This window comes from Sinocyclocheilus rhinocerous, unplaced genomic scaffold (assembly GCF_001515625.1).
Source record: "Sinocyclocheilus rhinocerous isolate Xijiao unplaced genomic scaffold, SAMN03320098_v1.1 scaffold1269, whole genome shotgun sequence".
NCBI lineage: Eukaryota > Metazoa > Chordata > Actinopteri > Cypriniformes > Cyprinidae > Sinocyclocheilus > Sinocyclocheilus rhinocerous.
This window is the reverse complement of record NW_015664194.1, coordinates 226,825-247,090: the sequence shown is the minus strand read 5'-3', so window position 1 is coordinate 247,090 and position 20,266 is coordinate 226,825. Positions and strand designations below refer to the sequence as shown.

The following is a 20,266-nucleotide window of genomic DNA, read 5'->3' as shown; positions in this document are numbered from 1 at the left end:
ACAACACAAATACGTTTAAGTACAAAAAAATATTTGTTGTAAAACCAAAGAAAACATTGGCTGAAAATGTGTTACTTGTTGCAAAATTGTTATGTTTCTTTTGTGATTTATGCTGTTTCTCTTGAGCTTCTTATTGCTTGATGACCATCAGTCAGATAGTAGCTCTAGAAGTCTCTCCAGCTCTTCGATCTCTCTGGAGACATCTAGAAAAGAAATGTAAAAAGATATATGACATGCGGCAACAACCGAGATTAATTAGTCATACTTCACATTGCAAAAGATTGTTTGTTTGAACTCTTGTTTCTGTGGTGTAGTAGGATGACATTCTTACCCAGCTGTGTCTGTTTACTGGTTTGTGTTTCTGAGCGTTTTATTGCTTCCTGTCATTTTCAAGCAAGAACACTCTTTATGTCCAGCTTTACAAAGCATAAGAGAAGAGTCCATTTGTCTTTAGCCACTGTTATTATGAAAATCTGGCCAATTATTACTCCCATTATTACACTTCTTTTTTCAACATGCTGTCCCAACAGCACATTAATATGCAAATTAGCTAGTGTTTAGATAACATTGTGTTTAATGGGAAAACCAGTTTATGGAAATTTTACACACATATTGCATAATGTAAAATGGTATATCAAATCATTTTGTTATATATTTTATAACAAAGTTTGGTATAAAGAAAATCCTGAAACCTAAAAATTTATTGGTGATTTTTTTTTTAAATCCCATTGTTTTCGCCTTTTCATGTCTATTCATGTCATTTTGTTTTTTAGAAAAAGTGAGTCCTGGTGTTCTTCCATTTTCTTCTTATGCTGTAAACAATGTAATGACATGAAAAAATATTAAATTCACAAAGCTTTTTTTTTTCTGGTTCTCAGGAGGATATAACTGCCATGAAACCTGCCCTAAAGCTTCTTGAGGCACCAGTTTTTGAATATGTAATGAGCGTGGGATTTGATGTTTATGGTAACTGCTGAGGATGGAGATGAAGAAAACTGAATAAAGACTCAAATTGGGGTCTGTTCTGTGCAATCTTATAGATTCTGAAGATTTGGATTTTACTGAGGATTTGTGAATTTATTTTGTTCTATTTATGGTTCTATTGCCAGTCAGCATATAGGCCTAAAAAACAAATGTTGTGTCCAATGGCAAACAATAAATATCACATGCTAAGTAATGTTTCGTTTTATCATTTCAATCTCTCACCACTAAAACTTGTCACTCACATGAAACAATCGCAGCAATTAGCAAACTGTATACACTTCATACATTCCACTCAATTCTCGCTTGAAAATCGAGCTCTGTCCAATTTTTCTTGTTTGAGAAGTAATTTCACTCAGATATATGTCAAAATAAGGAAGAAAATAATTTATTTTCATTCTGACTTTAATACTTAAAGCTTTTCTAACACTGTAATACATTTAGAAATTAGAAATATCTCGAGAGCCTGTCTTGACTGTCACTACTGCATGACATGTTTCAGAAAGACCTTTGCAATTACATTCCAGTCTATACAGTAAATGAATCAAATATATTAAGGTTCTTGAAAATTAAACAGCTACGTTATTGACGTCCATCTCTTGCTGTAAAACAGTTATAATAAAATCAACTAATTAGTATACAGTTTGTGTATCATGCAACCCTAAAATAAAACAAGTAAATAAGTTCAGATAAGTTCAAATACTTCACATTGCAAAAGATTGTTTGTTTGAACTCTTGTTTCTGTGGTGTAGTAGGATGACATTCTTACCCAGCTGTGTCTGTTTACTGGTTTGTGTTTCTGAGCGTTTTATTGCTTCCTGTAGTTCATTTTCAAGAACACTCTTTATGTCCAGCTTTACAAAGCATAAGAGAAGAGTCCATTTGTCTTTAGCCACTGTACAACTGAATACATGATCATCTTAGGTCATATGATGCATTTTCATAATTTCCTTTTTCTTTAATGTGTTATGTAGCGGTTTGTGCATGTATAAGATCTGCAAAGTAACAAAGCTCAAATTTTTTTTTCTATCTAAAAGAGAGGGCTGACCGAAACTTGCTGAAAACACCCTGATCCAACTCTCCCTGACATATCTACGTCACTATGTGGAAATATTTGCATAATGCCTCCAAAATGTATACGCAAAGTACGGCAGTATACGCAAATATATACGCAAGGTATGGCAGTAGTGTTGTTGCCACCATGTTGTGGAGACGCTGTGTGTTTCTACACGAAAGCAAAAGCACTTTATTTGGCCTTCTGAAAGTGGATGCAATTAGGAATCAGTGGTTGAGATTTATTTACAACACTGTTCCAGAACAGTACAACCAGTTCGAGAGTGCAATGCATTTTACAGAGGACAGTTTCCAGAACCTGAGAGAGTACAAGGCTGGCTGTGCATAAAGGCTGTTTCTAAAAAATGAGGCAATGCCAACTTTGCTAGGACAATATGGAGTTTGGAGCCAGTGGGTATGTTTTAATATTTGCTATTGACTGTTCAAATGAGGAGTTTGGTGAACTGTAGAGTAAAGCATATTGTTTGTTGTTCTTACGATCACAAGTGCAGAAATTGATTTATGTTTACAAACATAGTATCCTCTGTTCTCCGCTTATAACTGGAGGCGAAATGACAAGAAACATAGATGCACTACGTGTTCTGTTTCACACTGGATGCCCTTTTACACCGGCGGCGTCACATGCAGGTTTAAGTTATCACTCTGATACATTCGGCTCAAGCCACGCTTGCAAAGTTGTTTCAGATCGATCGGCTTGGTCAAATGCATTTTCAGAATCTGACTCTGGCTCAAACTGATATGGTAAAACTGATGACATTATTTACTGTCTTTATAATTGCTTTGGAAGCTGAAGCTCACGATTATGGTAAGGGACGTTACATTCCTGACACACGTTTGAGATGTTTGGCCAATCACAACGCACTGGCTCAGCTGGCCATTCAGAGCACACTGGGCTTTTCGGAAGGAGGGGCTTTGTATAAATCGGTGTGTTTTAGGAAGACGGGGCATAGAGGATCTACAATAATGAACAGTACTTGAAAAATAAGGTGTTTTTTGAACATTAAAGCAGGCTAACATATTCTATTATACCCAATACACAAAATAACAAACTTTGAAAAAAGCATCATATGACCCCTTTAATGAATATGAGATTAGTACCTTTAAGTTTTTAAACCTTTTTAGCACTTCCATTTTTGCTTTGTTGAACATGTCTTGTTTTATCTCATCGACTGTGGTTATTAACAGGTCTTGCCGTTTCTTCATGGATCCTGTTCCTGTCAAAGCTGCAGCTTCTAAAATAAACAACACTCTGTATTCATTCATTTTCTTTCATATAGACACACCAGAACAAGGAAATAAAAAATTTCTTGGATATGCTTTTCATGAGTTAATTGTATTTTGTGACATGCTGGGTGACCTTTTTATTAATGAAAGCTGTTTTCTTTTATGCACCAAATAAAAAGTAGCTACAATTTACATGAAAATAGTTTTGGATTAATTGTAACTCTTAATGCTAGCTTACGATGATAGCAAGAACTCATTTCGTTCTCAATTGTTATTTGTATTGATGAGTAGATATCCTTCTTCATCTCAACAATGTCTCTGTTGAGTGCTGCCTTTAGTTTGGTTTCCTTTCAAAAGGGGAAAACACAAAAAAAGTCAGAAAAGTCTTGAAACACTAAGCGCCTGCTTACTTCAGTCTTACATTAAAGGTTTGTTTTGGTGTATTTCAGTGCTTACTGGTGTATAAAAGAAGCCTGCTTAATTATAAGGAATGTAGATTCATACAGACTTCAACAGAAGGCAGACATAGAGGATCAGGGCCAGAGTATGACCCATTAGTGTCCCCAAGAAGACAACTGAACTCACCTCTGTTTTGATGAAGTCCTGAATGTGATGTAGTATGTCAGAGCTGGGGTAAGCAGAGTCACTCTGGATGATACTGAACTTATCAATCTGTTCCTGCATTGACTTTCCTGTTTTTTCAGTTGCACTAGAGCCAAAAAAAAACATTTAGAGTCCATTTATTTTAAAAACATTTTACAGAATATATTTGTAATTCTTGATATATAATCTGAGAATTACTGAAAGGAAATAGTGATGAGAAAGGCTAAATTCCCCCCAAAAAACTAAGTTTGCTTTATTTTTCTATAGTTTACCTTATGTGGCTGTCATGAAAAATTAACTAAAGATTCAGACCAGAAGGGACTTGGGAGGTGAGCAAATCATTTAATTTTCCTAGGCTTGTCTAAATGACCCAGAAGAAAGACCAGTACTCATCATAACTCACTAATATTTTGGGTCCTGCATGGGTGTCATGTGTGACCAACATAAAGATGTCATTCCCTTGTTATTCCCTTGACAAAACATTTGGCCTCAAATTAATCTAAACCCAATCGGAATTTTCCTGGGCATCTCTCTCATTTGCTGGTTTACTGCAATCTACAGTTGGTCCACATTTACAAGCTCTGCTCAAGTTTGTGCTCCAATACAATGTTTATATTTTGTAAACAAAATGCTAATAATATAATTAACAACAATGTTAATTAAAAGTACTTAAGCATTAAAAAAATTAATTTAATTAAGTTAATGCCCTAAAAATCAACAACAACCATTGTAAATAGTTTATTGCCTTTTATTCTAAACTACACAAAGGGGGCTAGAAATGGATTGATAAAACAGAACTTACAGAAAAATCTGACAGAAATATTCCTCAACGTATTTGTGCAAATGTTCGGCTAATGACTTGTTTAGGTCTAGAATTACATTCCAATTTTTTGACCAATAGCATCCGTAGTTCCTGCACAAAGCACCAAGGATTTTATGGAACCCCCTTCCATCTTTTTTCTGAGTAAAAAAAAAAAAAAAAGTGTTAAAAGGACAAGAAAATGGTGATTATGCAAAACATTTGAATCACACTCACAGGTGCTATAAATTTTTTTGTGGAAGCTACACATGATTGCACTGATTCTTCCACTCCATTTGAGAGACGCCGCTCCAGATCTTTATAAATGCTGTCAAAATATTTGTCCAGTTCAATTAGTGCCTTCATTAGGTTCTTCTCAAATTCGTTGCGGATGTTGACTTTCATTTCAATCTAAAACACATCCATACAACAGCAGTGAATTAAATAATAAAACACAATGGCAGCATTCTGAAGACACTCTAATCCTAATTCTAATTCTGATTTTGTACCATTTTCTTGTCCGTATCCAGCTGGCCACTTTGGATCAAGGACAAAACTCCCTTTGCTTTATTGACATAATCTCTGGTCAGTTCTCGATTAATGCTCTTGTTAAGATTCCTTAGATCATCCTGCAGATTTGGGATTTCTACAGATAGACACAATGTTATTTGGACTCATTTGGTCAGTGCTTTATCTCGCTTTATAAAATATTTATAAAACATTTTTTTTTTTTTGTCATTAAGTTCTCAAATTAAAGAAATAGACAGAGGATAGTTTACCTGTTTCACTTGATTTCAGATTTAAATTGTGGTCAAAGAATGCTTTGGAACTTACAGTAAAAACTTGAAACTGATTGTCAGTGTTGAATATTTTCTAAAAAGAAAAAGTAAAGTAATAATAATAAAAATGAGAAGAAAACCACATATCAATAGTTTTTAAAAAGTAATTGTAACAAAAAAAAGATAAGAATTAATACCTTTTTAATTCCAGACTTTTCAAACTTTTTTTTTACCCTTGTCTTGGCATGTTCATTTCTATGAAGTATGTATGCTTTTTCCTGATCCTAAAGAAAGAAGAAAAACAACAGACAAAGGCACACACACACACACACACACACACATATGTAATAAGTAAAACATGACATAAGTAAAACCAGCAAATTTACTCAGAATCAACAGTACAAACTTACAGGGGAAACTGACAGCTAAATTACGTACAGGTTCATGAAAACAAAGAGTCCATACAACAGAAAAAGTGCTAGTACAGTCCTTCTACATTTTACAAACCTTGTCTTCTGAGATTTGGTCTCTTGGAAGCCGTGCAGATCTAAAATAATAATAATAATAATAATAAGTTGTGAAGTGTTGCATGTACTAGAATTACACTTCTAAGCCCTTCATTTCCTATACATAATATTCACAAAATACCTCATATACTCTTTTGGATTGAAGTCATCAGTCTTTGTACAGATGAAGTTGATGCTTTTGCATTTTCCTCCTGGTCCCAGTTCTTCAATGCAGTGCTTTAATATCCCCCAGGGGTCTCTGTCAGTGATTGCTCGATTGATATTACTTACAATCCACACAGAAGAGCACTCTCTCAGTTTCTACAGGAATTGAAATAGTGAGTTAGGGGACTTAGTTAGGGTTCATAGTGACACAATAGATTTATTGTGTGGTTGTACAATGTATTTGGCAAAAGACTCCTTTTAAAAGAGTGTAATAATATATTTACAGATTTCCACAGGTCATCTCTAGTCCTACTGCAGTCTCCACTCCCAGGAATATCAAGAAGCACAATGTGCTCCAGGAGTTCATGACAGTCTGGAATCTTGATTGTCACAGTTTTCACAAGCGGCCAGAACCAGTCACCAGGACTTGACTCACTGTGTTGTATGTAATTTGCAACATTGTTGGTAAATTCATAGGCCTGTTGAGATGATAAATTGCTTTGTTTTACTTTGCTGAAAAGCAAATTAACAAATACATATAATATGTTAAATATTAATCGGTGTCCTAACACTTACATTACTGTTTGAGATTATTTTCTTACTGACAGACAAAAAGTTTTCAATCTCAGCAAATTTTTCATCATTCTGGAGCTCTTCTAATGTTTTATGGTCTGCATCAGCTCCATATAGCATAGTGATCTTTTCTGTAGCAACCTCCTTCAAGTCATCATCATCGTCCTCATCTTCATCTTTTATATCTCTGAAAAGTTTTTTGAGTTCTTTCTCCCACTCCTGCAGAGGTACACAGCACAAAGTATAGAGGAAATTAAGGCTTAGTTCTGTTCCAGCCAGTCTGATTTATTTACATATTTATAAAGAATTCTCATTAAAGGCATGGTAAGATAAATGAGGAAACCTCTTTAGAGATTAATTCAATCTCTGCTATGTAGTTGGAGTCCGTAAGATTGGCTTCCACCTGAGTAACAACAGCTGTACAAGCACTAAGACAATCAGACGGTAGGAGATCCTGTTTCCCCAAGACTGCACTTAATAGGGCGCTTTTTCCATCTCCTGATTTTCCAAAAATCCCTATGGTTTCCTTCTTCCTGCTGCCTTTATCCATTTGATCTGAATTTTTAGTGACTCTTTTCAGAATTTGCCTTGCATTCTCCGTGATCATATCTGTGTGCAACAAAGAAAAGAATTACAATAGGGGTGAATGTCTGTGTGCGTGTGTGTGTGTGCGTGTGTGTGTGTGTGTGTGTGTGTGTGTGTGTGTGTGTGTGTAGCTTTGTTTTTCTGTTGGAATCTTGTTTTTCTTTCACGATTTCATCAAACAACTGTACAACTGGTAAGAACTGGTAAGTTGGAATCATTCAACAATCACGGTGAGTAATGGATTCTCCTGTTATTGTTACTTGCGCTGCTTGTCACATGTATAGTGTAGCTTTCTCTGTCAGCAGCAACATGTGATAAATGCAGGAAAATAGTTAAGCTGACAGAGACGATTTCAGAAATGAGTACTCTAGCGCAAGTTCAACCAGGAAGACTCTAATGTGACGTCATTAATTACTCCTAGATCTAGCCAATCATCACTTGACACCTGGAGTATATTAGTTCTGTTCTCACTCATTACTGTGTTAGCACATACTGCTGCCGCTGTTCAACCCCATCCTCCCCACCACCACCAGGTCAGTCCCTGTCCATACATCAGGGGATAGGCTCCGTCCCTGCCTTCATCTTCAGGCAGGAACTGCAAGCATCCACATCTCTCTGGATTCTAACTATGGACGGGGCCTACGCCAAAGAATTATTTCTTATCATCTAACAATTTGAATACTACTTGTTAAATAAATCTTATTCAGATGTTCTCTTGCCTCCCGAATCTTTCTGGTAGAACCAGAGACATGCATCCAAACTTTAACTGAGGATAGTAAGAATGTGAGGGCCTTAGATACAGCTTTGGATGCGACTAGCTTAACGAGTCCTGTTCATTGTTTGGTTCTAGTTGCAGAGACCCCACAGCAGGGTGACTGGGTGACTGTGAGGCGGCATAGTCGTGGGACAAAACACCGCTCTTCTGTTCCGATCAAAACATTAAACAGGTTATCCCCACTCAATGACACACCCACTGAGAAACGTGATGAAAGTGCCCTAGTTATTGGTGATTTTATTGTATGGAACGTGAAAATAGAGACACCAGCCACCATAGTCCAATGTTTACTGACATGTGCCTGACATCTTGGCAAATTTAAAAGTGCTGGCTAATGCTAAAAGTAAATTCAGTAAGATTGTTATTCACAACGCCACTAATGATGTTCAACTTCGTCAGTCAATTGCAAGTACGATGTCAGACACAATAATATGCTCTGGTCCCCTCCCTGCTTACCGTGGTGATGAGATACATAGCAAACTGTTGTTGCTTGTTTGTAGACTTCAGTTCGGCCTTCAATACCATCATGCCTGACCTTTTCTCAGACAAATTGACCCAGCTCTCTGTGCCCACCCCAATCTTTCAGTGGCTCACCAGCTTCCTGACAGACAAGCAGCAGCTAGTGAAGCTTAGGAAACCTTCCTTAGGAAACTCACATCCAAGACTGTCATGATCAGCACTGGTGCCCTTCAGGGATGTGTGCTCTCCCCACTGCTCTTCTCCCTGTATACGAACGAATGCTTTGCAAAAGACCCCTTTGGTTAAGCTCCTGAAATTTGCAGGTGACACTACCATCATCTGCCTCATACACAACGGAGACGAGTCTGCTTACAGACAGGAGGTTAAAGAGCTTGTTGTCTAGTGCAGTCACAACAACCAGGAGCGGAACACACTCAAAACAGTGGATCCTGGGCATCACCATCTCTCAGGACATCAAGTGGGACACTCACATAGACTCCATTGCTAAAAAGGCGCAGCCTAGGTTGCACTTCCTTCGCCAACTGTGGAATTTGAACCTGCCACAGGAGCAGACAATTGGACAAGTTTTTGGGGCAAACCTGACCTGTTTAAAAGAGATGGTCTTCATCCCTCCAGGGGTGGTGCTTCTCTTCTCTCTAGAAATATGGCAGTTTGTACTTGCCTAACTGGGGCCCAGGTCAGGAAGCAGACATTCTGGCTAAACTGACCGTCTACTAGCTGCATCACGTCAGATAAGTCAGTAAATTCTCAGCACATAGAGACTCTTTCACCTAGATATCATACTACACAGACTAGTGTACTAATATCATACCACAAATTCAAAAAACGTCCAAACCAGTTTAAGAGTAACAATTTAATTGATGTTCAACAAATAAAAAAACAGATATTATACTGATAAACAAATGATAAAGCTTGGCTTAATGAATATTAGATCCCTTTCTACAAAAGCGCTTTTTGTAAATGATTTGATCACTGATCATAACCTGGATGTGCTCTGTTTGACAGAAACCTGGCTAAAACCAGATGATTACATTACTTTAAACAAGTCTACCCACCAAGATTACTGTTATAAACATGAGCCAGATCCAAAAGTTAAAGGGGGAGGTGTTGCTACAATTTAAAGTAATATTTTCAGTATTTCTCAGAGGTCAGGTTTCAAGTATAATTCATTTTAAGTAGTGCTGTCAAACGATAAATCGCGATTAATCGCATCCAAAATAAAAAGTTTTGTTTACATTATATATGTGTGTGTACTGTGTATATTTATTATGTATATATAAATATGCACACACATGCATGTATATATTTAAGAAAAATATTTTATATTTATATATTAAATGTATGTACAGTATATATAATATAAATTATATGAATATAAATATAAACAAATAAATGCATGTAAATATTTTCAAAATATATACTGCATGTGTGTGTCTTTATATATACTAAATAAATATACACAGTACACACACATATATCGTGTAAACAAAAACTTTTATTTTGGATGTGATTAATCGCGATTAATTGTTTGACAGCACTAATTTGAAGTAATGTTGCTTCATACAACATTATCTTGAGTAATGTTAAGTGTTAATGATAAATCCCCTGTGACGTTTGTACTGGATACTGTATACAGGCCACCAGGGCACCAATTAAAGAATTTTGCAGATTTTCTATCTGAGCTAGTGCTGGCTGCAGATAAAGTCTTAATTTTTGGCGACATTAATATTTATGTAGATTTTGAAAAAGATGCTCTGGGATCAGCATTTATAGACATTCTAACCTCTATATTGGGGTTTGACGACACGTGTCAGGATGTACTCATTTTCGTAACCAAACTCTAGATTTAATACTGTCACATGGAATTGATGTTAATGACATTGGAATTCTGCAGCAGAGTGGTGATATCTCAAATCATTTTCTAGTCTTGTGAATACTCCATACAGCTAAAGCTGCAAATTCAACTCCTTGATACAAATATGGTATAACCATCACTTCTACCACAAAAGACTGCTTTGTACATAATCTTCCTGACTTGTCTCAAATCCTCAGCATATCCAATAGCTCAGAAAAACTAGAAACTGGACTTTCTCTTTACTAGCACTTTAGATTGCTCCTTTAGGTTGCTCCTTTACGCTTAAGTAAGATTAAGGAAAATAGTCCGAAACCATGGTATAATGAGCACACTCGAGCCTTAACCCTCTGGGGCCGAAGACCGCACCGGTGCGGTCTGTCTAGTTTTTTCTTGATGACCGCGAAAAGAGCTAAAAACGCCTTGTCATTTTTGATCATACAGATAAGAATAAGGTATTGTTTGAAACTGCAAAGGGTCTACTTTTATTTGTGTATAGTCATAATAACAACAAAACAATGTGCTTTTGTAAATTATAGAAAATAAACAGAGTGTGCTCTCTGCCGTCTCGGTCTCTGTCACCTCTCTTCACAGACACGTAAATAAAACAACCTCAATCGCAGCGAATCCTTGCCTCACAGACATAAGAAATATATGTATAGAAAGCTTGAAATGTCTACTTTTAAATTAAGTAAGTCACGTCGAAAACATATTCTCTGATAAAGTAGTCCATATGAAACCAACGGAAGCTCCAGTTTTTCCTGTCTAAACTTATTATCTCTAATGTGAACATGCCCACAAGTGGCTCCACTTTTCCAATTTTAAATATCCATGTGAGATGCGTGGACATGTAAACACCCACATCACCTCCGTAAACAAACGTGAACATTCATCAAGTTTTCTACATCTACTTTTCGTTTCTGGAAGATGATGCGCTGAGAGGAATAACCCAGAATTTACCTCAGAAGAAGAGAGAGAACGCAATGCAACACACAGCTTGATCCAGTGGAGGAGATCATTCTGATGAGTAAGATTACTTGCATCTGTTGTTATTGTGTTGTTTGAAATATGTAATTTCATTGCATTTAAATGTCTCACAACGCCAGGATGTTTTTTAATGTTCTATAAAATATAAACCACAAGATTTAAAAGTGGTATGAGTGTTTACACTGTTTACACAGTGAGTCTAAGAATGTTTGGCACAAAGGTGTGTTACTGTTCAATTCTCAGTGTTTAGATCAGTATGTTTAATCATGTGTCCATGACCTTCACTGTGTTAGACCTACATTTTGATTATACTGTGTTGTAAATAAAATACAAATAATCAAAACCCCCATTTATATTTTACTCTTCTCACATTATGTTACCTGTCTCACAGACACATTACTGACTGATGGCTCATTATGGGAGGCCCTTTGTCTCTCAGGTGTGAAACACTAAATATTCATGGCCATTGTCACTCCCTCACATACCGCCTTTCTAACACAAAGCATGTCTTAAGCCCAAGACACACTGCACGATTTTCGGCTGTCCCAGACGAAAGATTGGCACCATGAAACAATCATGGCGAATCAGAAATCACCAAGATTGTTTCACAATGCCAGTCTTTTGTCTGGGACAGCCGAAAATCGTGCAGTGTGTCTCTGGCTTTACAAAAGTAAAATCAATATATTGTTTTCTGTGAATGAATGAGCGGGATGATTTTCACATTATTTTCATCAAAAACTCTAGTCTACCACATCCAGTTCTTAAAAGTCTTGTGAACAAATGTTCTGTATGTGTTTTATGGTCTTATTTCAGTGACTTAGTTTTTCACTAACCACGCATAAATGTTGTTTTCTCAAAAACACAAACATGTACATTTATGTTGCTCACACATTATTGTAGCCCAGTTTGTGCTGCTTACAGTGTAATCAGACTTTAGCCATTAATATGTTTTTAAGATACTGAAAAAAAGCACAAATGTCAGGTCATGTCAAAACTTCAGAGCCCCAAAATCCCCTCAAACCCCAGAGGGTTAAAGAGAGCAGCCTGGAGAATGGAGCGCAACTGGAAGAAAACAAAACTAGTGGTATTTTGTATTGCATCGAGGGAAAGTACTTACTCCTACAGAAAAGCCTTACAAATACTAAATCTAATTAAAGACTCAAAACTCCCTTTTCTGTCAAGGATACTAGAAAAGGTAGTATCCTCACAACTATGATCCTTCTAAGAGAAAAAATGGTATCTGTTAGGATTTCCAGCCAGGATATAGACCATATCATAGTACTGAGACTGCTCTCATCAGAGTTACAAATGACCTGCTCTTATCATCCGATCGTGGTTGTATCTCTCTGTTAGTGCTACTGGATCATAGCGCTGCATTCGACACTATCGACCACAGCATTCTTTTGAATAGACTAGAAAATTATGTTGGCAATAGTGGAAGTGCATTGGCATGATTCAAATCATACGTATCTGACCGTCATCAATTCATAGCAGTGAATGATGAGGTATCATATTGATCACAAGAGCAGTAATGAGTACCACAAGGGTCAGTACTAGGACCGTTGCTTTTTAAACTTTACATTTTACCCTCGGGAGATATCATCAGGAAACATGGTGTTATCTTTCACTGTTATGCTGATGATATAAAATGCAGCAGCTAGAGTTCTCATTAGAAAAAGGAACTATGACCATATTTGCCTGGGTTCTGTCAACACTGCACTGGCTCCCTATTAAACAGTGTATAGATTTAAAAATCGTGCTAATTACTCATAAAGCCCTGAACGGTTTAGCTTCTCAGTACTTAAGAGAGCTCTTATCGCATTATAGTCCTTGCGATCTCAAAACTCTGGCCATTTGGTAATACCTAGAATATCAAAATCAACTGCGGTGTTAGATCCTTTTTTTATTTCGCGCCCAAACTCTGGAACAATCTACCTAACATTGTTTGGGAGGCAGACACACTGTTGTCAACTAGATGACCATGTGAACTAGATGATTCCTAGAGACAAATCCCCTGTGAAGACCTTGTCACCTACAGTGCCCTCCACAACTACTGGCACCCTTGATAAATATGAGCAAAGGCAACTGTGGAAATAAATCTGCATAGTTAATCCTTTTGATCTTTCATTCAAAAAATTCACAAAATTCCATCCTTTCATTGAAGTAAAACAATGGAAAGTGGGAGGAAAATCTCACTATGAAATAAATGTTTTTCTCTAGCTCACGTTGGCCACAATAATTGGCACCCAATTACTGCAAAGTCCTTTTTCCAAGATAACAGCTCTGAGTCTCTCCTATAATGCCTGATGAGTTTGGAAACTCAGCTCCATGTTGGTGCTTCCCCTCTTCAATTCACCCCGCTCATTTTCTATTGGTTCCAGGTCAGGGAACTGGGACGGCCATGGCAGAAGATTCATTTTGTCCTCAGTGACACATTTTTGTGTTTATTTTGATGTTTGTTTTGGATCATTGTCCTGATGGAAGATCCAAGCATAACCCATTATAAGATTTCTAACAGAGGCAGTCAGGTTTAGATTTTTTTATCTCTTGGTATTTGATAGAAACCATGATGCCATGTATCTAAACAAGATGTCCAGGATCTCTGGCAGAAAAAATAGCCCCACAACATTAAAGATCCAGCAGTATAATTAACTGTGGGCATGGGGTACTTTTTATGCCTGAAAGATTAAGGGAATTTGGCCTTTGGCCTCATATTTATTAAAATGAGCTGGAAATTTAAAAAAATCACACACAGAATTATAGAGGCAACAGCAATAATCAAAAGATGAACGTTTATTATTAAGCAAAAACACCCATGGACAAAAATATAACAAATTTAATTAATTTGGGTGAATACAGTATATTACAACATACATTTAAACTCGATAACAAGCCTTTTAGAAATAAAAAATTCAACTTTTAAAAATTGCATTTTAATTTAAGTGTATTCAACCATTTTCTGTAATCATTTTCCCCAAAATAGTGCTAATTCTCATTCCGGTGTGTCCGCAATATCTGAGCCAGTGATGGGCTGCTGTTCACCGGGGAAACCGCGAACGTCAGACCACGCACTTCACTCGTAGCGGAAAGATGCCATGACTGACTACATAACCTGCCAATAAACAAACAGTACTGAGATTAGAGAACATATTTTAACACCAAATTTAATTATATTCTCTATTATAACGAATAAAATCAATTTGTTAAGCAAGGAAAATGGTGTTTCCATCATGCGAAACGACCGCTGCTGACACATTTAGCCTTCTCTATTTAGCTGACTGACATTTTGTCCCTGTATGTTGCGTTGCATAAAATAATATAATTTACAGCACAGTAAAGACTTTATAAATGAAATAAAATGTATACAAACCTTTATTTCGCTGAAGAAATGCATGGCGGCACTGAGAACTGCTCTCTCCCGTAGAGGACACAAAAAGCCAGCGCGCGACCTGACTGTAACTCAGCAGCTGGGTTGATTCATCAGAAACAGGCTCAACCCAGCGGTTAGGTAAAAAAAAATAACCCAATATTTAATAACCCATTAAAAATGACTCAGCAGCTTAGTTACAAAAACTACCCAGCACCTGGGTAAAAAAATATTACAAATAACCCAGTAAAATGACCCAACAAACTGAACCCAGCATTTGTGTTAAAAAAAAAAGAAAAATAACCGAGCATTTTTTTTTTTAGTGCAGAAAAACTACCCAGCACCTGGGGGGGGAAATAATAACAACCCAATAAAATGACCCAGCAGGCTGAACCCAGCATTTGGGTTAAAAAAAAAGTAACCCAGCATTTTTTAGAGTGTGCATAGCAGCAACAAAACAGAAAGTGCTGTGTGCAGTGACAATGTCAAGTCAGTTTACAATATAGATTGTGCCAAAGCAGCTTTACAGAATTAAACAGGAAAATAGTGTGCCGATAACGCAAGAGGACAATAGTAAACACTCAATTTTCAATTAAAGTCAGTTCATTATTGATTCAGTGATGTCATCATCCAGCTCAGTAATGTATAAAGTAAAGCGCTAAGATCTGAAGTTGTATTGCCAGATCTGAGAGGTTGTAAGTGCTTACTTGTGGTTGTACAACGAAACGGAAGTAAAGTGCAAACATAAATATGTCGTATACATTTGTGTCTGTCATTTTGTTTGTGTGAATATCATTTTACACATTTGTAACTAGTAATCTGCAACTTCAAATTCAAAACACGGGTGTTTTGATTATTGTCTGTGTGAAAATCAAAATATTCAGCTTTTCACATCAGAGCTGTGGGTGTAAATTTCAACGTACAAATACGAATATAAATATGATATTAATACGTTCTCAAATTCAAATCAACAAGCTCTCGAGTTATGCTACTCTTTTACCTTCATATCAGGCCGGTATGTTATAATAACTAATGCTTCTCTCAGGTACACTTAAAGGTGGGGTAAGCGATTTTTCAAAAACACTTTAGAAAACCGGTTCGGGACGAATAGCAAAGCAAACTTGTAGCCAATCAGCAGTAAGGGGCGTAACTACTCAGGATGTGGAGGAGAGCGTGTTCAGTACACGGGACGGACATTAGCCGAGCCGATGAAAATCATTTGAAATTTGTGTCAATACGTCATGAATGGAACGCATCAGCAGTTTTGCTTTGTTTCACAGAACTAATCCGTTGCCTGGGTTGCCTACGTATGTGTGGGTGGAGCTATCAAAATAGGGGCGAGACACTTTTGGGGTAGGGGCGTGTTTGTTTTGGTGATTTCAAATGTCAACATTGGCTACCAGAAATCGCTTACCCCACCTTTAAGCTACCAAGTGATTATTTACTCTAATAGTGGCAGATTGAAGGTAGAGAGAATCTGATTTTACTTGCCTGTTGTCAGTGGAGGCTCTGTATTTGAGTCAGACGATTTATGGTAACGCTTTCTTTTAGTGCCTGTCAGAGAATTCATTCCATTCATTATATTTTCAAATGTCAACATTGGCTACCAGAAATCGCTTACCCCACCTTTAAGCTACCAAGTGATTATTTACTCTAATAGTGGCAGATTAAAGGTAGAGAGAATCTGATTTTACTTGCCTGTTGTCAGTGGAGGCTCTGTATTTGACTCAGACGATTTATGGTAACGCTTTCTTTTAGTGCCTGTCAGAGAATTCATTCCATTCATTATATTTTCTTAGACACTGACTCTTAAGCAAACACAAAATGATCTATTTTTTATTTGAGAAATTTTATACCTTGGCTGGCCATTGTGGAATGGATGAGCCCTGGAGGTGAAAAAATGTAATTCAAAATCAGATTAAGCACATAGTCTATATATTTTTAAACCAGCTTTATGTATCCCACTGTTAACATGCTGCTTTTTATATCAGAAATGGAACATCATTTATATTTCATATTTATACAATTTTATCCAGTTATCCTGCAGGGATTCTTTTTTCAACTTACCGTTTGGGAGACCTACACTAAAGAAAAAAAAACTCTAAAAATAAACTGTAAACAAATGTAAACACATTTACAGAACAACCTGTATATTTTACAGTTTAAATTTGTAATTTACAAAACTAAACAAAGAAAAGGTAAATCCAACAGTCCTTTTCTGCTTCAAGCTGCTACTAAAATTTGTTTTGTACCTTATACATATACTGATGATAACCATCATAACAACACAGGTGAAGGGAAAACCAGTAGTTCTATGTGAAATCAGACATTTGAGCACCCCCATATAGCCAAAATGGCATGATCATAACACCCCTCGAATATTCGACTGTGAAATTGGTAGTCGAATCAGGATCCTCCTATTGAAGCATCGAAGCATCTATTCGGGGTCACCCCTACTATTTTGTAACTTAATTCAAGTGTATAACAAAATACTGTTATTAAACCATTTCAATTATAAATTATGAGCTAACTAGTCTTGATTCAACATTAACTTTGAAGTGCTACCTATTATAATACAATAAAGTCACTTAATATCAACGCTTTCCCACATATTTAGCTATTCTAACTGCGCTTATTTCCGTCGTTGGTATAAGTGGCAGTGGGTGGTACACTAGAACTGTACACTAGAAATGTACCGTTTTATACCATCGTGCTGACAGTGTTTCTTTAGTCATTCGGCAATCAGCCTGAACCACTGTAGGGAAACCCCCCTTACAGTAGCAAGGCCATGCTCATACGCCCACAACAGGCACATGAGTCATCCACGAACACAGCTTCAGCGTGATGGATGCCTAGACACAGAAGACAATGATCGTGTCCGTCAGGGCCGTTTCTAGCCAATTTGACGCCCTAGGCGAAATCCCTATTCTCGTGAATTAGCGAATTTTAATATACAAATATTTTTTAATTGGATGTTAAAGTTTATATGGGAATATTACATGACATTGACACGCTGATCCTTTAACAATGTATTGGCGCAAAAAACGCACACCCTTTGGACAGGGTGGCGCCCTAGGCGACTGCCTAGCTCGCCTATGCCTAGAAACAGCCCTGGTGTCCGTCCTCAGAAGACAGGTAATGACCACAACCAAGAGGACACGGATGGAACGGCATCTTTAAAAGGACGCAAGCCTTCCATGATGTGGTATTTTAGGAAATCTGCTCTTTCATTTGAAGTGCCCAACCAGAACAGCTTCCAGACAGAAGATGAAAGGCTTTGTGGAGATCAACACATTCATCCACTTGGCTCCGAAGCAAAAAATCTGAAGAGTGGAGGCACCTGTCGCCTATTTATACCTGTATGCACGGGGAGTGGCTCAGGTATGCAAGATCCACTAGCCAAATTCCATTGGCGTTTTCTCTTAAAGTCAGAGATGATTGGGGCTCCCAAGTGAATCCCCATATGTCTTCACGACATAACTCGTAGTGTCCGACAGATAGGGAACAAATTCATCATTATGGCATTTTAACTTCAAACCGTTGGAGAACCATTGGAGAAAGCGACACTACAGATAGAGGACTTGTATTTTAGTCTGAAGCAGCTGCTTGAAATTAAAAACTTAATGATAGATTTGTTTATTGCAGTCATGCAGCTTGTGGATTATTGGCAAGTGGATTATTGTAATGTTTTTATCAGCTGTTTGGACTATCATTCTGACAGAAACAAACTCCTCTACACCTTGGATGGCCTTAGAGTGAACAAATTTTTCACCAATTCATTCATTTTTGAATAAACAGTTCCTTTAAGTGAAGCTTGTTTGCATGTTATCTGTATATGTTCACATTTTTGGGGTTACTTCACCAAAACTCTCAGCTCTGGAACATTATCAGCAGAAATCATGTGTGCTGCGTTACCCCTCTGGGTGGATTCTCCATCTAGATCACAAGCTACTTCTTATTTTCTATCACTCAACTCCTTGCAGGAGATGGACAAGCAAACTAAATGATTAACCTTTATTTAACCAGGTAAGTCAATGACGACCTGGCATTGTAAATACACCACTCAATGCCAGTATATAAACTGGGAATTCCGTGGACCAGAATATAAAATTAAATATAAACTTACCCTATCATTCATCTGTGTATGTGTAACCCCTCTCGGTTCGTGCGTTCTATTCTCTCAATAAAGACCATGCGAAAGCAGTTTTGTTGAGCACACTCACGTTAGCGTTTACTGTGAGCTGGGGAAAATCTGGAAGAGACATGGAAAGCACCAAACAAACCATAAATACTGCTCACCCGATCACAAAACAACCTTCTCAGCAGCTCGAGAGAACTGAATACTTAATCAATAAATACTTTTTGTTACATATGTGTATGATTCAATCTCTTTTTTCTTTTATACACAGAGAACGCAATTGCATGAAAAAAAAATTATACATCATACCTGGAAAAGACATGGGAAGCACTAAACAGACAATACAATACTGCTCACCTGGTCACAAAACTGTCAAAAAAAAATAGTACACATATAGATAAATCAAACGAATATACAAAATGAAAGAAAAAACAGAGCAGACGCCATTAGCACGTGGTGTACGCAACCCCCTGTAAGGCACATAAAACTCTGCTACACACCACTTTACCCTTTTTAACACTATAATACAGAATAAAATGATCTTAAACACATTTCTAGACAAATACAATTAACTTTATACAAAAATAAAACAAATATCCCAACATTGTTTTGACCAATTGACCAGAGACATTTTCACCTACCATCTTTCTCAACAGCTCGAGAGAACTGAGAAGATGTCCGACAACACACATTACACACTCTCCTTGCCTGTAGGTGTCTCCCCTTCTTCTTCTTCGTTGGAGTTTTACGGCAGTTGGCATCCATAGTGTTGCATCACTGCCACAGGTGTCTCCCCTTTTTCCAAGATGCATTATACACATTAACAATAAACATACGATTATTTTATAACTAGAACAAACATTTTATACCCATAACAAGCATTTTGACACCATTCACACTTAGTTTCTCTTTTTCTTTTTACCCGGTTACATATGTGTGTCTCAAAAATCTTGGGTGTCAGTTGTACCTTGAGATCTAAAATGCGTCAATGCACTTCCTATTTTTCACACAGGATGTGGTACATATGCCATCTTACAGGATGTGTGTGTGCATGCTACACAAACTGTTGACATTGACAACTGTTGGCAAGCATTTTAATCAGGAAACACAAGCGTTAGTCTTTACAATGGCATGCACTGTATCCAGGATCATGTAATTTTCACAACTTTAATGTTTTATGGAGTTTTTGTCTGTTGAAAAGAACTTGCTTGGAAATATCTTGGAAAGATATTTCATCAACTGAAAAATAAACTTAATACACTTAACAATATCCCCATCCTCATAACATTTAGAGGGTCAATATGTAAGGATGAAAGAACCTCAGATACTTTGATCTCCTGAGAAACAGACAATACAAACATACATGAATGCAAATAAT

The 20,266-nt window shown here is 37.0% G+C and overlaps 2 protein-coding genes across 2 annotated transcripts in view; both read right to left on the bottom strand.

Annotated features, from left to right (window-relative positions):
* LOC107729894 (cyclin-dependent kinases regulatory subunit 1) overlaps nt 1–20,266 on the bottom strand; it is a 73,231-nt gene that overhangs the window by 10,566 nt on the left and 42,399 nt on the right. The gene's annotated exons all lie outside the window — the stretch shown is intronic.
* LOC107729877 (nuclear GTPase SLIP-GC-like) lies at nt 148–19,576 on the bottom strand. The gene is made up of 18 exons (XM_016540600.1): nt 19,530–19,576; nt 19,246–19,257; nt 18,877–19,002; nt 7,048–7,313; nt 6,708–6,923; nt 6,416–6,610; nt 6,109–6,287; nt 5,968–6,007; nt 5,658–5,744; nt 5,461–5,554; nt 5,191–5,327; nt 4,919–5,092; nt 4,685–4,842; nt 3,865–3,988; nt 3,518–3,626; nt 3,154–3,287; nt 1,751–1,835; nt 148–203 (listed from the first exon to the last, which is right to left on the bottom strand). The coding sequence occupies exons 4-18, from the start codon at nt 7,309–7,311 to the stop codon at nt 148–150; spliced, it is 2,052 nt and encodes a 683-aa protein (XP_016396086.1). The 5' UTR covers nt 7,312–7,313; nt 18,877–19,002; nt 19,246–19,257; nt 19,530–19,576.

Coding starts and splice junctions, on each gene's coding strand:
- LOC107729877 (XM_016540600.1), bottom strand. CDS start 7,311: ATGATCACGGAGAATGCAAGGCAAATTCTGAAAAGAGTCACTAAAAAT. Junction 5,555..5,657: donor AAAAGTCTGGAATTAAAAAG/GTATTAATTCTT, acceptor TTTTCTTTTTAG/AAAATATTCAACACTGACAA. Junction 4,843..4,918: donor CAAAAAAATTTATAGCACCT/GTGAGTGTGATT, acceptor TTTTTTACTCAG/AAAAAAGATGGAAGGGGGTT.